At 39.5% G+C, this 17,013-nt stretch overlaps 1 protein-coding gene across 1 annotated transcript; it reads right to left on the reverse strand.

The window, feature by feature from the left end:
• Positions 1–1,827: 1,827 nt before the first annotated feature.
• On the reverse strand, positions 1,828–16,647 carry sstr5 (somatostatin receptor 5). The gene is made up of 5 exons (XM_084716038.1): positions 15,696–16,647; positions 11,661–11,801; positions 11,205–11,477; positions 9,120–9,263; positions 1,828–3,764 (listed from the first exon to the last, which is right to left on the reverse strand). The coding sequence occupies exons 1-5, from the start codon at positions 16,275–16,277 to the stop codon at positions 3,531–3,533; spliced, it is 1,374 nt and encodes a 457-aa protein (XP_084572164.1). The 5' UTR covers positions 16,278–16,647; the 3' UTR covers positions 1,828–3,530.
• Between the last annotated feature and the right edge of the window lie 366 nt (positions 16,648–17,013).

Here is a 17,013-nt window from a genome sequence, read left to right on the forward strand (position 1 = left end):
ATCTGAATGTTATTTGATTCTTATCCACTTTTATTGAATAACTTTGACCACAATGACTGAAAACAGAAACTGATTACATAAGCGATAACAAAGCAATACTTAAGTTGTCTGAAACAAATAAAATACATCAACCTTTTTGTGCTTGTACAATGGTCACTCACTGCACTACTGGCAAAAGGAGAAGCTGTGTTCAAACAGTCACTTACAAAGTTTGCTTGCAGTCATGGCCAAGTAAACAGTGGCATAGCACAAGCAAAAATATTGTTGCTCTGGTTACCTGCATTGTCTACCAACTGGTCAAAAACAAGTATTTTCTGTGGCTGTGGTGAAATCCTTTTCATCTTATCCCCAAAAAACAACCACAGACTGTATAAGAAGTGGACTTAGCCAACATGACGTCACGCCATTGATTTGAGGAGTACTGTTTTGAAGCGTTTATATACTGAAAACATTTGGATGAGAGGGTGGAGGTGGAGAAGAACAAGGTTTGGATCTGACTTTTAAGTTATTGATTGAAGTAACTCAGTATCAAGGAGTATTGAAATTTATCCATTCAAATGATACCTGCGTTTAATCCCTTTGGTACCCAGTATATGGTTTTGTTGCAGCCAATCTATCCGAAGTCTCTGCTAAGTTAGAATTAATCTTTCAGAATTTGAGGTAACCTAACTTGAGTGAATCCACAATTCACATTAAATGCACAATAGAGTCAAAGTGACGCCTCTTCCAGTGAGCCCCATTGGACCTTACTTCAGGGGGAAAAAAATGAACAGTGGTATATGGCGAGAGACAAATACATTTTCATTCCCATTTGAATTGTGCCTTGAATTACAAATACATTTGTCAAAAAGGTAAATAAGAGACAAGAATGTTGAAATTTGCGGTACGTTAGTTTAGTTCAGTTTTCTGTGGAACCATTCTGTGAACTGTATCTCTCATCATACACAATATACATCACCAACACCAGCATCACTGTCCCTTGTAACATTAGTCTTTAACTTCAACAGTTTTTTTATTGAGCTGTAAAATTTCTTTCTCTTTTAATCTTTTAAGGTGACAAACGTGTAATTAATTGGGATGCTAATTTTGGCCAGCAAAAAAACAAAAAGGTTGACTCCTTACAACCAAACACTGAAGAAAACATTTTTAAGCGACCAAAATGTCACATTTAAGTTTCATTAACTACATTTCTAAGATGAAAACAGGGAAAACAAACATGTTCACGACTACTTAAATGTACACAGTGCATGGCTACGTATTGCTAGTTGCTGTGGTGGCAACTTGTCACGAGGTAGCCACACCCTAAAACACACCCTGCTTTATTATATATCTTACTAAACGGGATCAGAGATGAACATCGTGCTGCATTTAAGAAGACTTGAAGCTCGTGATTGAGACCATAACTTCATTAGGGTCAAATGAGAAGTAGGGCCATTTTCTCATAGACTTCTTTTTGCAAACCCCTGCTGGCCATTAACAATAAAGCAGGTATAAGGCACTTATAGCCTGATATCAGACTGAATGATTAAGTTGTTACACTCCATTTCCATATTCAGTCTTACACTATCTCTGCTTTAATGGATTTCCCTTTCCCCAATCACTAGAGACCGCCATCATTTTGTGTTGACACAGGTGCTTTTGTTTTTGCCCCCACAGTCTTTGGTTTTGTGAGGTTTTTGTGTGTGATGGGTGGTTACGTCACATTAGTCGGCCATAAAGTGTGTAGATCAGCTGTGTGTTGTGTTTGCTGCCACAGCAGAGCTTGTCCGGTCTGTGAAAAGCTAACATTGACTATTTAGCATCTATTAGACAAGTTAAAGACAATTATGGTTTTCAGACCACCATCAAGTTAGCTCGTGGCTGCTAATCAGTTAGCTCTGCTGCTACATTAACACGTTACATAAACAGTGGCTTTTTATCTCTTTTCTGTGGCAGCAAACACAACACACAGCATGCCAAGCTGATCAACGCACTTCTCTTCTTTATTCAACATAAAACAGCCATGATAGCCACATCTGCTTTGTCTAAAGTGGTCACAATTGCTGTTATTTTTCCTCCTCAGTTCACAGCTTGACAACCAGACAACTGCTTGACAATGGGATTTATCCCACCGTGTTGTGCTGATTGGCTAATCGTTAGTCCACCAGCAGCACTCACTGGTCTTTTACTTTTTAATCGAGAAACCGCTGTTACATGTCACAATGCCAGACCAGCAAATCAGTCAACACAGTGGAGTGGGAGGATTTGAAAGTCTGAAGCTAGGCAAAGGCACTTCTGCTTCACTTTTCACATCTGGAGGTTACGTCCACTTCTTTTATACAGTCTATAAAAACATCACAGGGCCCTCAACAGTAAAAGGGCAGACATGTTTGCAGGATAAGCAGGCTGAGGTACTGGGCTGCCAGTCTGTTTAGATATAGCATCTACTGCACAGTAAACACGGCTATGAGCAAATCATGGTCACACAATAACACTACCAACAATAAACCCTGGAATTATCAGCATGACGGCTTCTGCAGAGAGAAAACATGTACATACATATATGCAGCCACAAATGTCCATGTGCACACACACACAAATACACAAATTAAGATGCATATATATATACAGAGAGGTCAGAGGTTTTGTGTTCAACACTGGCAACATGTTTGCAGAAAGACACTGAGCAGGCAAAAGAGTCACATTTCCTGCCACTGAGAAGCTGACGAACAGCAAGCAAGCCATTTTCTTAAAATACAAATGGTAAAAAGTATTACTGCAGACTTACTCCACAGAGCTGTACTGACGGCATTCATCACAATTTACCCATTGTCATTAAGTAAAGAAAACAGAAGTGAGTAGGAGCTCGAAATGGAAAAATGCATCTTTACTATAATACAGAAAAGACAGATTCTGAAGTAGCGCTCTGTGCTGTTTTGCTGTCTGATTAAAGCTGTAGTAGACAAGATTGTTATCTGAAAATATCCTCATCTTTTCAGCCTGAATCTGGTTGCAAAAAGGAACCCTGTAATGCCCGATTTACACTTCTGATGCTGGGTACCTGCAGGGAATCTTCTCCTCTGGCTTTAAATATATGTTCAATGGAATTTTTGGTTCGGAAAAGTAAATACATTCTTACATGTTGCATGATTGGTAGAGAGGAAATGAGAAACAGAGGGTATAAATGTTTTTGTATCCTTTAGAGCCATGATGGTCGCTGAGAGCATGTGGAAAGGCACTTATGTCAGATGTAAACAGCTGGGTGAGTCATACAGGTGCACATACACACACCGAGACATGAAACACATTCATTAGATTCTTTCACTAATGTGGAGCATACATTTTGCAATGCATGTGAAATGAGTGCTCACATGTGTGAGAGAAAATAGTCCAATAAATGGATTTTTACATTGTAGCTGTAGATAAGCATCAGCTACCCCACCTCTCCAACATCCATCTCTGCTTCCACTTCAGTAGTCTCATCTCATGTTTTCTTTCTCATCTTCTCATTTCGCTTTCAACTCAAACACCCGATGTTCATCATCCGTTGGCTACTGTTCCTGTGGAGCCATGGATGCAGAGGAGGAGGGTGTAGTCAGGGCAGTAATGGTGGGAAGTTCAGCCGGGGTTACCATGGAGGTTACCATGGAGGCTGCTGTGGAGGTTACCGTCACAGTGGTGGGCCCGATACCTGGGCGAGTGGAGGGCGACAGACATGTGGGGGTGGAGCGGTGCATGTCTGCTGCTGTGTGAGAGGTAGGCGAGCCCAGAGGTTGAGGAGAGATCTTTAGCGAGAGGAAGAAGAGGGTAAGGGTCATGGAGGAGGGGACATAGAGAGAGGAAGAAGGCAGCAAAAAATAGATGGATGACTAAAAAGTGTGTGTGTGTTTTGGTGTGTGTGTGTGTGTGTGTGTGTGTGTGTGTGTGTGTGTGTGTGTGTGTGTGTGTGTGTGTGTGTGTGTGTGTGTGTGTGTGTGTTGGGGGTTGGGGGGGTGGAAAGACTGTTAATTCACTTCTGGGTAACCTGGATGAGTCTACTTTTTGTTAAAAGCAGAAAAAGGTTTTCAACCTCTGGATTGCAGACCAGTACCAGCCTGAAAATATTTGCCACCAGGCTGTGAGGAAACAATATGATTAAACCAATAAGCTGAATAATAACAAGTCAATTATAAGCTTTTTTGTAATAATTACCATGAACTTAGCACAGCCTTTGCTGTATATTAGTATATCTTCATTAGTGCCTGTCTGTCTCCTAACAAAAATGCACTGATTTTAAGTCCTTATTACAACACTTCAGCATTCAAATCTGTGTGCCACCCTGAATGTTACTAAGATGTCTCTATTTTTAATTACCAAAACAATCACTATAAAATACTGAGCAAATAAAGGTACAATCCTGATGATGTTCAAGAAATAAAGCCCCATTTCAGATAGCTTTTTATGTGCAACAGCTATTCAGTGTATTTATATTTAGTAATTTAGTAATTACCTCTCTATATAGAAGTGCTCGTCGCTAGTGGCGGAGTCCGCCATTCCCACACTTGATTTAAATTGTCCTCATACACATGAGGACTTAACAGGAACAGTGTAATTTTATCTCACTGATACCAGCCTCACTGTTCACTCTCTTTACACCAAATCAGAAGTGGATTAAGGTACTTACTTACTTTCATTATTTTTCAGCCTTTGCTTAAGCCATATCATTATCACTGGATTATAAAGAATATTTTAAATATTAGTCATAGTGATATAACTGTTACCAGTGACTAAAAAAAGACAGTCAGTCCTGCAGATGTGAGGATTTCATGTTTGAAATTTTGGTAATTTTAATCTGCAATTTTGTGATACAAAGAAAGACTCACCATCTGATTTACTAAGGCAGGTAGATTGAAACATAATTGTTTGGTTTGTGCAGAAATTAAAACTTTTTTACAATTGTTGGTAAATTAAGTTGTTATCACGACACATCATCAGTCTGGTGGTCAGCCATGTTAGCATTACTGACTGCAAATAATGCATCTGAGCTCACAGCTGTTCCCGAGAATCACATTAACTGTATTCATGAGAGGAGTTCATATGAACGCCCCTCTCTTGAACGTTATCACGCCCTTGTGAGTGGAAATGGTCTGAAAGACCAAGTTGTTCATAAGTTGTGTAGACTTCTGTTTGAAGGCATCACTGTTGCACAAAATGGTCAATTTTGGTTAATCATACATAAGCTTGTAATAATTTACTAGTTTTTCATCAATTGACTTCATCATCAGCATTTTGATCTAAGAAGTTGTTCTAGTGGACTATTAGACTCAAGATATTTAGTTAAATGTCCAAAATGTAAAGATCAGTTGATCGTCTGCAGTACAGCAGGCCCTAAACCTCCCATGGCTTTTACAATACAACTGTCATTGATGAGTCGCTACCGGGCCCCCATCAGCACGCCATGAACACTTTGCAACATTTAAAGAAACAACTGTATGTGGGCTTGGTGAAAAAGGAGGGACAGAAAATAAACGGGAAAATTGCCCAGAAGTTATTCATCATATTCACATGGCGGCCATTTTCCTCTGACATCAGGGGTGGGAAACTCAAATGTCCAATTGGTATGTTCCAAGTAACAAGTCGTACAAACATGAAGTTTCTGAGAAACCATTATCATGTCACCATGTGAAAAGCTGGAATGGACATCTGGCCATATTTCAAGGTAAAACAACATTCAGCCACTTCCTAGCTAACATCACCATTTGATAGTGTTACATGTTACAATAGGCAAGACGTTACATTACATTGCAAGCTTGATTACAGCCAGTACATTTTACTTACAGACTTAAATAAATGTGTCCAAGATGTGGGTTGATTGAATTGACACCTTTTGTACTGTGTAAAACAATAACATATTAACGTTAGCTAGGAACTGGTTGAATGCTAACATTAGCTGTTGTCTCAAGGTAGCTAATGAGTTATCAAATATGTTGTTTTAGCCTGAAAAATGCCACGCGGTCCCTCTGGAGTTTCACTATCCAGTGTCTTTTCAGGTACTGACCAATCAAGAAGCAGTGAAATAACAGCGATTTTTAAAATTTCCTACATTTATGCAACTTGTAACCTGGACACAGCAGTGTGAGATTTGAGCTTCCCACCCTCAGCATGACATCAGAGCAAAAAGGCCACCATGTGAATATAATGAATTCTAGTGCCGTTAACCTTATCTTATGAAAATGTCACACTCTTTCCTGTTGACCAAATCTTTCTCTGTAAGTTTTAGCAGGTTCCACACATTTTCCTGAACTTTTCTGTGGTTTAGACATCCTGAAATCAGTCTGAATTGAATATTTAGCATGTAATCCATGCTGTTGTTTACATCACAGTACCTCCAAAATCCAGGACCAAAGTGTGACTTTGGTGCAAACACTCTATAGTGTGATTATACAAGCAGTTTTCTCTTTAGTAAATCAGATGCAAGGCACTATAATAATAGATATAATGAATCCATCCTTCATTTTTGAGCTCTGCAGCTGACAAATACATGGTCATCAGTTGTAAGGCGCTAAATGTTTTGATAAATTAATGACCTCTCCCATTGGAAAATTTACTCATATTTGGCACTTGTCAGGTGTTAATTTCAGGTGTGTTACATCCGGTGTGCCTATGCGTGTGTTAGCATTAATTTGCTTCTCACTGTTTTTCTGGTCAGATGAAAACAAAGAATTATGACTTGAAATTACGCTTTGAAAAAAAAACAAAGCTGTGATTTATGGAGGTAGTTTTGTAGTTTAGGTGCTCTGAGAGAGTCTCATCAGAGCCACTCTGTCTAATGTACCACACAGCTCTTGTACACCTTTTCTAATTGGATGGTCTGAAGCCCCCTCCTCCAGAGACTGACTCAAAGCTTTTCACTCTCCTGGCTGCCCCGACACATTCACACATGCACCAAAGGCTAATCTCATAATTTTTCAGTGGCACCTTCAGAATTTTCCCTCATCAGGGACTCCACATCTGAGTTAATTTACCATCCTGCTTCAATTGGCTGCTCTCATGCTCACATGCATACACACACACACACGCACACACACCTGCTTATTGATTCAATCAGAGGTGTTGAACTCCTCTTAATTAGGAGCACGGCAAATCCTGATGCATCAGGGCTGCAGTGTCTCTGTGGCTGTGTCCAGATCACATTCTAACACACTGCCAGCTTCATACTAAATCAGTTTATACTGCCTACTAAATGAATGATAAAGTTTGCCATACCAGCATACTGTTCATACTGAAGTATGCTCAATCACAGAATCGATCACTGTCGATTGATACCCAATGCATGTCAGTTAGATTTGTGTCTGACTTGATCCCAACTTGGTGTGACCTCGTGCACACGTGGGCAACAATGACCTCGCAAGTTGAAGCTGGCTGTAGCTACTCTCAGACCAACTGCAGTGCCTGTTAAACTGTAATATTTAACATGAGATGTATTAGTCTTATGTTGTGCAATGACATTTTAATCTGTTAAAAAGCATATATTTTGTGGCTGATAATAATAATAAAGGTTTTATATATATGTATGATTTATCAAACAAACAAAGTTCTTGACAAGGCAGATAAAAGAGCAGAGGATCATGTAACAATAGGGGGATGTCCTCTATTTCAGCTTCAGTCAGTGATTCAGAACGCACTTTATTTCTTCAGCTATGAACATGGTAAAGTTTGTGGTTAATTTAAAGGAGGAATAAAGATATTAAAATCAAATATAGTCTGCTCTGTTCCAATAACACTGTCATATGGATAATTGTAAAAGGGATCATCACCTTATTTTCTAGTCTATGGTGCTTTAACTCATCCAATCATGTAAACTGCAGTCTAGTTTCCAAACTCCTAATCAAGGATATTAGACGTAACAAACACATAGAAACATCAGAAGCAATACTATAATATTGCCTACAATAATGCAAATGTTATGTCTGATTAATATCGGAAACACTTGTGATTTTTTGGTTACAAGAAGTTTTACAAAGACGTTGCTGTTTCCAGGGACATAATACTTATAAAAGTAGCTGTACTATAGATGTATATAAACTGGGAGATACAATCAGTCTTTGGCAAACAATCACTTTATGGCACCTTATCTTATGAAGTTTACCTAAAGCAGTGCTTAACTAAACAGAATAAATTTAATACAGTAGATCGATATGCTGCTGTTCTGTGTGGCTGTGGGGAAAGAGTGCTCTGTGAACAGACTGGCTGTCCCTGGAGGCGTGTGTGCAGAGATGTAGTGCACTGTGGGGAAGTTGCCGTTAGCAAATGGTGTGCACACACAGGAATTCTTGTTCACATCTCTCACATACACAAAACACACTAACCATACAGTTGGAACACTCTACATACCCAATTTGATGCCATACTTAGTATAGTATTATGAGTATATTAGTATGCTGTTCTGAAAACAGCCTGTGTGTGTGTGTGTTTGTGTGTGTCTGTGTACAAGTGTGTCCCTAAAAAAAAATAGCGAATCAATTATTATTATTATTTTTTTTTTGTTATTATTACATCTGCCTGTCTCTGTTCTTCATTATCACTTAAAGGAACAGTTCACCTCAAAATCAAAAATATGTATTTCTCCTCTTACCCATAATGTTATTTATCCATCTACATTGTTCTGGTGTGAGTTACAGAGTTTTAGATATCGGGCATAGAGATGTCTGCCTTGTCTTATATAATGGGACTAGATGGCACTTGGCTTGTGGTGCTCAAGGTGCTGAAAAAATACATAATAATATAGAATATTATTGTTAATACTAATATAATCATAATATGATTTATTTCAACAGTAGAATCTACCAGAATTACTTTATTTCTACTAGAAAGAAAGTAATTCCTACATGAAACTGCTCACAACAAGGTCTGTGGATTATCCTGACGAACAGAGTCACTCTTTTGGCAAAGAGACACTGGTTTTGAATTTTTAGAATAGATATTTTTGGCGCTTTGAGGACCACAAGCCTGAGTGCCATTTAGTCCCACTATATAAGAGAGAAAGCAGATATCTTCATGGCCAATATCCAAAACCCAATATTTTTTTTGTCCAAAATCCTGTTGCCTACACACACAAACACACAAACACACACAGACACATAAACAGATTTACAGATTACCTGGCTGCTCTGGGGGTCGTGGTAGACCTGGTTACGAGGGGAGAGCAAGACGCAGTCGTGTGCTGTGGTCTTCTCAGTGCGTGGAGCGCTGGGGTCATTATCATCAACGCCGCTCGACTTGCACCTCAGCTTCACGCACAGCACCTGCAAGGCCACAACAGCAGCAATTATCTGTTGCGGCTCTGAAGCCACAGCGGAAATCTTCAACAGCCATCATGCTGAAGGTCCATTGACAATATTTGACAACCTGGCTGGAAAATTATTATTGACCCCTCCTCTTAAAATGCCCCGGCATGTCACATCACTAGCATGGTTACACTTTGCAAAATTATAGCAGCTGGCTGGAATATTTTTATATAATGTTTTACATAATTAGTGTAGTGCTTTTCATTATAAATTTGTTCCTAAAAATTAAAGAAAACATTTTAGGGGAAATGCAATGCAGCATCTGTTTCATCTTGGCAGGTGTTATAATGCAGATTCAGTACATACTGTAAGCTTTTAACATATTCTTGATGTAGAGGAGCCCCGGTGTTTCCCATTCACTGTCATTTTCAGTGGGTTTAAATTGCTGGGGTCAGGTTGAAATTTGTGATTTGAATCTAAAAGAGGGGTTTTTTTTAGATCTAGCTCCAACTAAGGTGCACCAGATGCATGCATCAAAATGTTAAATGCATGTGTCTGGACAGACATAGAACCACCAAAAAGTAATACCAACCCCCTAAAATGTTTACATAAACTCACGGACAGAATCCATCAAGTTTACGTGTGTTATGATCTGAAATGCATTTCCTTTGTGGCTGTTTTGAAAAAAAAAAGAGGGATTCTCTCTACATATTTCAGTAGTTTTCATTCACCAGCTTTAAAGTGAGGAGAATGTGGTGAGGGATTGTTAGACAACCATTTAAATAATGAATATATGAGGAGATCTCATTGTCTCGTTTTCTATAAAATGAATATATTTTGTGTTCTGCTTGTATAGTTATGCCTCAGTATCCTAAATTAAGTGCTTTTGTGCCTGAAATGTTCTGGCTCCCCCTGTTGGGATGTACTTGTGCAGGTTATGTATGACTAACCCCACCTGAGTACTTAAACTCTCCCTGCCCTGGTTAGGCATGTATTGCAGAAACTGATTTCAACTTTAACAAACAGTTGAATGGCATACTCTGCATCCATGTCATCATTGCCTCATTGCTTATTCGAATCCCCTGGGCATATCGTAGACTGGCACCTGCTCCAAGCAATTCATAACAGGTATACTGATAAGCTCAATGTTGTCAGTCTCTCAGTGATTCTTCACCTTACCTCGCTTTTCTGGGAGAAATGATCCAACTGAGTGAACAGATGTGAAAAACTTTTTTTTTTTTTTTTTTTTTTGAATTACCAGGTAAGATCATCATTTTACCCAACAAAGATCAAAGCCAGGCCTTTCATATCTTATCTTCAACCTCTACAGTTTTATTCAGCCACATTATATTCTTTCTGCTGATGCCTTATGCTTATTTAGGAGACTTGGATTACACCAGATGAGTAGTATGGAGGCATTTTATGTTTTGTTTTTTTTCAGTTATTTTTTTACGGTTGAAAACTTCTGTAACGCTGTTTTCCTATAAAACTCCAGCAGTGTTTTGTGGACTAAAAGTCTTATCCCGACCTTCGATCAGCATGAGGGGGAGTAGATAATGACTGAATTTTGGGGTGAAATGAAATGTGGATTTTTTTTTTGCCTTTATACAGAACCAGGCTACTTATTTCCCCCTGCTTTTAGTTCGTATGGAAGGCTGAGCTAAACGACTGCTGACCGTATACCCCGAGAAAAAGTGCTAGCTAAAACCATAAAGGGTTCTACAGTTTCTCCTCATAGGAGGAGAGAGTAGAGTAGCGAGTAATGATCTACAAGGAACTCCACATCAAGGGTTATACCTAGAATCATCTGTGAAAGGGTTCATCCAGAACCTTCTATGACAGGTTCTAATGGAGAACCCTCTCATTGTACAATGGTTCCACTCACAGGGTCACTCTACAAACTATTCCTTTAAGCTTCACTTTCACACAGTGTTTATTCTCAGAGGACATTCAGCCTACTTTTCTGAAGCTCTGTTTGAAGTTGTCTGACAGGAAGCCGTAGAGCACGGGGTTGGCGCAGGAGTTGGCGTAAGACAGGATGACGGCAAAGAAGTAGATGCCGGCAGTGGCGCTAGACTCAGGGATGATGACCACTAGATTCACCATGTTGATGATGAAGAACGGCAGCCAGCAGAGCACAAACACCACCACGATCACCACCACCATCCGCGTCACCTTGCGCTCCGAACGCCGACGCTTGGTGAAGCCCGCCCGTGCCCCTGATGACTTCACCTGCCGGAAGAGCACCACAGATAGTTTAATTATGATAATGATGAAGACAGTGATTATAAGAGACATAATGATGATGATGAAAATGAGGGGGAGGATGCTGATGATGGAAATGATCGTCATGTTGAAGCAGATTACAGTATGAATTTATACATTTTGATCAGCCTCATGCGTGCAGATACACACCTTGATCACAATATGCAGGTAGCAGAGGCAAATGATAAACAGCGGTCCAAAGAAGCCCACCGTGGCGGTGTACAAGATGAAGGCTGTCGACCACACGTTCTTTGGCTCTGGCCAGATCATGTTGCAGGAGTTAAATGTGTCCTGAGGGGAAAGGAAATAACCTGAGTGAAATTTAAATATTAAAGAAAACATGACAGCAGATTAAGAATTCAGTCATTATCTCCTCAGCACTAGAGTGGGTAAAAAATAGATGTAAACATTGGACTTTGAGGCCCATAGGATAAGAATTATAATTATTAAATTATGCAGGAAGGGATGTTTGGAGAAATGCAAATTACATTATCCGCTTTTGTCGGTTTTAAAGAAGCACATTATGCACTGTGGAAGGCATTTCCAGACTTTGTTGTGTTGAGCTTGTGTGCGAACAGGAAATAACTGTCAAACCAACAAATCACTTTTTAAGGCCTCTTTGTCCTGTTGGTATCAAACCGATGACCTTTGGGAATGCTGCACCTGCATGTACAACTGAATCATAGCAACTTTGTCAGATATTGCATTCTTTGATGTAGAAGCTTTTGTGTTTTCTTGCCGTTACACAACGTCTTGCAGTGCTTTTCTGTCCGTACACTTGTAACAGCTCATGCTGATATTCTGAACAAAACACTTCAGCGTGTTTTAAATCAGTTTGCAGCACTAACTTATATTCTTGCATATTCTTTCCACGCCTTAAACCTGCATTAAAGATCATGTAAAGCAACAATAATTTGTTGAGTTTTTCAAACCCTAGAAACATGTTTTAACCACCCAACCAAATTTGAATGATTAAAAATAAATTTTGGTCTCAAAATCATGAAAAAGTGAGCAGTTTTCTCTGCTCTGAAACACTGGGGGCATGTCTGCTCTGCTGTCTCAGTGTCAAACACCACCATGACCTGAAAACAACCTAAAACATAGACACTCCTTCTACCTTCTTATTGGAGCTGATTTGGACTGAAAGAATCTCTGAGGGAACATTTGTATAAATGATTGTTAGGGAGGGTGAGGAATAGGGAAGGAGGTGTCATTCTTATATACTGTTGGCTCCGTCACATCACCAAGCCACATTTCAGCTCTGCCCAGACAATCCTGAACACTGAAATCAGGACCAAGAGTCTAACTCCACACTTCAGCACTACAAAGTTCTCAGTGTTTTCACATGTTTTCAGTAACTAATGTCTCAAGTGTATAATGCGTTTGGAAGGAAGTCTCTCTTTTTCCTTTAGACAAATTTAAATAGATTTTTTTTAAGCTGATATAGCACTCTTGTTAGCACATAGTTATAATTATTTATTCAGACAAACATTATCATCATTTGGAGTTAGAGGTCATCTGATGAATATAGAAGTCCAATATTCAGCAGCTTTGTTTTGGTCTCCACCAACTCTGGAGGGAAATATTTTGCTCTTTAGCGGCTGAATGCTTCATTACCTTCACTAGCTAGTCAGTAACTATGGAGAGCTCACCGTTTGGTGCTGCACAGGTAGTGTACAGTGGGTTTAGTGTGTTTATTTGCGCTTTCTCACTGTAACAATTGCCAGCAGGTTGTAGAAAGCAAAAACATATTAAAAGTTCTAAGGTGGGAAGGATGCTAAAATGCTCCATAGAGCTGTAGAGAACTACTAGTGATTATCACTCAACTCCCTTCTCACCACAAGCGACACCTTTCACTTCACACATTAAGAGGATTTATCCATTGGTAATATGAAAACATTTTTTTAGAGCAGCTTTGAATTAAAGTTAAAGACAGTACTGACTCATTCTGGCCTTATTCCATCTGTAGCATCGTTTTAAAGTTGGCTGCTGTGCAAGATTTACATTATGTTTTTGGCAATGCAAGCATGAAAGACGGATTGGAATTCTGAGTGAATGTGTTTCTTGATATTGTTTTTATTTTTCTATTTGGCAGGTTTTCTATAAATCACCAAGTATCTTTGAATGCACAAACTAGGAAAGGTTTTTAATACTCGTAATTAATTTGTCTGGGGGAACTAATAAATTTGTTTTTAAATGAACCAAAATATCCCAGTGAGTATTCTTCCACTGAAAAGATGTTTATCCTGGTGAGCACCAACCAGGATTTCAACATTGATTTCTGGTTAAAAATTGGTTGATATTTGATCTAAACATCTGAGACCTCTTCACACCCTCCTTTCAACCGGCTAAAATGCAGCTACAACGTCAACGTGTCACAAAACACAAATTTGTTTAATAATTTAGAGAATTTGTTCAGTTGTACATTGAAAGAGAGACCATATTGATTAGTATGAGGGTATTTCACTTGAGTCTCATTTCATTGGTAGGTGAAATCTGTTCGGCATGAAGAACTGTAAGAAATGAACTTTACAGGCTGCTTGCTGCCAACAAGAAGCACCAAGGACATGAAAAACGTCCAGAATGGGTTCAAAAGTGAACCAACTATTAGAAGGTACTGATCGAATGTTAAAATCTAGACTTTCACTGGGATTTGCAATAGTGCAATCTTTCATCTTCTACAGTGTGCAAGTAGAAACCTATCATCACTTTTGAGTTATTTAAGAAGCTATTTAAAAATCTCTCAGGTGAAAGCCAGAAAACTCACATGCAAGTTTCAAACCCCAGTCACTAGATCAAAAAAACCTGCATTTAGCCCACTCAACCACCACATCTCTCTGTTTCTTTGTCACTCTTTATACGATGTCCTTGTGCATATGCTTTCAGAATTGTTGGAGTTCTAACCAGTATGCCTGAGTACTTGTGCATGTGTGTTAGTATACAGCAAGATGCACAGTATCTTTATTTACACTAGAAACTTGTCCCGTTATGGTGTCTTGGAAGCTTCTTGTTGGCAGCACACAGCCTATAGTTCATATTTATGACATTTTATATGAAATATTAAATACGTTGAAATAACATCTTTGCGTAGGCCTGATTTCACCAACTAGTAAAATGTGACTTTGGAGAAATGCCTTCACACTAATCAATATGATCTCTCTTTCAACTTACAACTCAACAAATTGTTAAAATGATGAACAAATTTGTGTTTTGTGGCTCATTAATTTTGTAACCTTTGGAAGAAAGGCAGAAAAAAAAGTCTTAGACGTTCTGACCGAATATCAGCCTGTTTTCATCTAGATTTCAACTTGCTGCTCACTGGGATTCTGTAGAAATATGAAGCTATGGCCTTTAAATGTCTCTGCAGTTCCCTCTCAGTAACTCACTGGGTTTGGTGGTCCAATACGAAGTCTGGACTAGACTCAGAACAAACTTAGAGTTTGTGTTTGTATTTTAAATTTGGGGTAGCTCTTAATTTGCAGCTAATTTCCACTTAAAGATCATGAAGCAACAATAAATGTGTAAATGTGTGCTCTGAGGTTGTCACAACACAGAAACATGTTCTGAATCATCCACCAGAATTTGAATGATTAAAAAAATCACTAAGTATACAAAATTAGGACTAAAATCATGATAAAATTTTCTCTGCTCTGAAATGCTGGGGGTGTGTCTGCTTTGCTGTCTCAGTGTAAAACACCACTATGACCTGAAAAGGACCTAAAACACAGACACTACGTCTAGCAACTTTATTGGACATGTCCAGACATGTTTGAGCCACCAGAACCAGAAGACAATGATGATTTTTTTTTTCTTCTGTGTGGGTTGTTGGAACTGAAGTGAGCTATAGTGAACTGCTGGGCTGATTTGGACTGAGAGAGTCGCTTGAGTTATGTTGTAACTGACTATTAGGGGGGCGGGCTTTGTTTGTGTGTTGGTTAGTGTGGCTAATATAGTGTTAGGGGACCATGGCACATCACTGACTCATATCTCAGGTCCCCCCCAAAAATCCTGAACACAGAAATCATGAACAACAGTTTAACAGTCTAATGCCACAATTCAGTACATAGTTCTCAGTGTTTTCATGTTTTTAGAAATTATGTTGTGACATTTATAATGTGTCCCCGTTTCCTTTACACAGACTTTAAAAGACAGACTGGTGACCAGGACTGACGTTTATAGACCCACCTGAACATCAGAGAAGATGACCACTGGTAGAACCACCACAAAGGACACGGCCCACACAGCTGCGCTCACCACCTTGGCCACACGAGGGTGTCTCCACTTGGTGCTGCGGATCGGATGAACCACAGCCAGGTAACGATCGATGGACATGACCGTCAGGCAGAAAATAGACGTGAACTGATTCATAGAGTCCGCCGTCATGACCACACGGCACAGGAAGGAACCAAAGGGCCAATAGGAGAGCAAGTTCTGTGTGGTGAGGAAGGGAAGCCCGATGATGTAGAGCTCGTCAGCTACAGCCAGATTCAGGATATAGATGTTGGTGACTGTCTTCATTTTGGCGTAGCGCAGCACCACGTAGATGGCCAGAGTGTTGCCAGTCAGACCCACCATGAAGACTGTGAGGGAGATGACCGCTGTCATCAGAGTGCTGCTGCCTTCGAAGGGGACGCTCTGAGTGGACATGTTGGAGGAGATGTTGAAGAAGTGGGGGTAGGAAAAGAGGAAGGGTGAGAGAGTGGCAGCGTAGGAGGCGTTAAGGTCCGGTGAAAGGGAAAACCAGTGGGTCTGGTCCAAGGGCTCCATTGTGGGAGAGGAAGGTGGTGCAAAGAAGAGTCCAGACTTAAATTAGTTTCCTGCTGTTTTCACTGATTTAGAAGAAAGTCTTTGCTCCTGCCATGTTAATTTCCGTGCACACTTTGGAACAGAAACAGGAGAATCAGCATCCACTACACTTGAAGGTATCAGATAAAAACCATGATAAAATGCATTGACCGAAAACTTGTCTATTCTTATTTCTTGTCTGGGGCTGCAAGTAACAATTCTTTTCTTTATCAATTAACCTGTCAACCATTTTCTCAATCAATTGATTGGTTATTTGGTCCATAAAATGTAAGGAAATTATGAAAAATGTTCCCAAAGTCCAAGGTTATGCCCTCAAATAAATTTTGTCCACAACCACAACTAACCAGGATATATTCACATTTCAGAAGGTAAAATAAAAAATAATATAGACACGTTTTCTTTAAAAGAAAGAAAACTCAAAACAATTAATTGATTATAAAAATGTTGGCGATTAATTTAATAGTTGACAAATAATCGACTGATCATCGCAGCTCTACTGTTGTCTCAAATCTAAGTATTTGAGTGACTCATAGCATGCAAGTGTGCGCTCTAGCCACCTCTGAGAACACGGAGAGCACAACGAGGAGTCTCGTATCCGTAATTACGCACCAGAAGCAGCTGAACCACCACAGATTGTATCGCGGTCACTCCTCCGGTGTGTTTAATGTCGCTGGTTATTGTCGTGTCGCTCTACCTG

Source organism: Lutjanus erythropterus, chromosome 3, assembly GCF_056507025.1.
Source record: "Lutjanus erythropterus isolate fLutEry1 chromosome 3, fLutEry1.hap2, whole genome shotgun sequence".
NCBI lineage: Eukaryota > Metazoa > Chordata > Actinopteri > Lutjaniformes > Lutjanidae > Lutjanus > Lutjanus erythropterus.

Bases quoted from the DNA above. Each gene is read 5' to 3' on its own strand.
- sstr5 (XM_084716038.1), bottom strand. From the start codon at position 16,277: ATGGAGCCCTTGGACCAGACCCACTGGTTTTCCCTTTCACCGGACCTT. The intron at 11,802-15,695 runs GTGGGTCTATAA...CTTTCCCCTCAG, and splicing joins TCATCTTCTCTGATGTTCAG to GACACATTTAACTCCTGCAA. The intron at 9,264-11,204 runs GTAGGCTGAATG...GTGGCCTTGCAG, and splicing joins TCAAACAGAGCTTCAGAAAA to GTGCTGTGCGTGAAGCTGAG.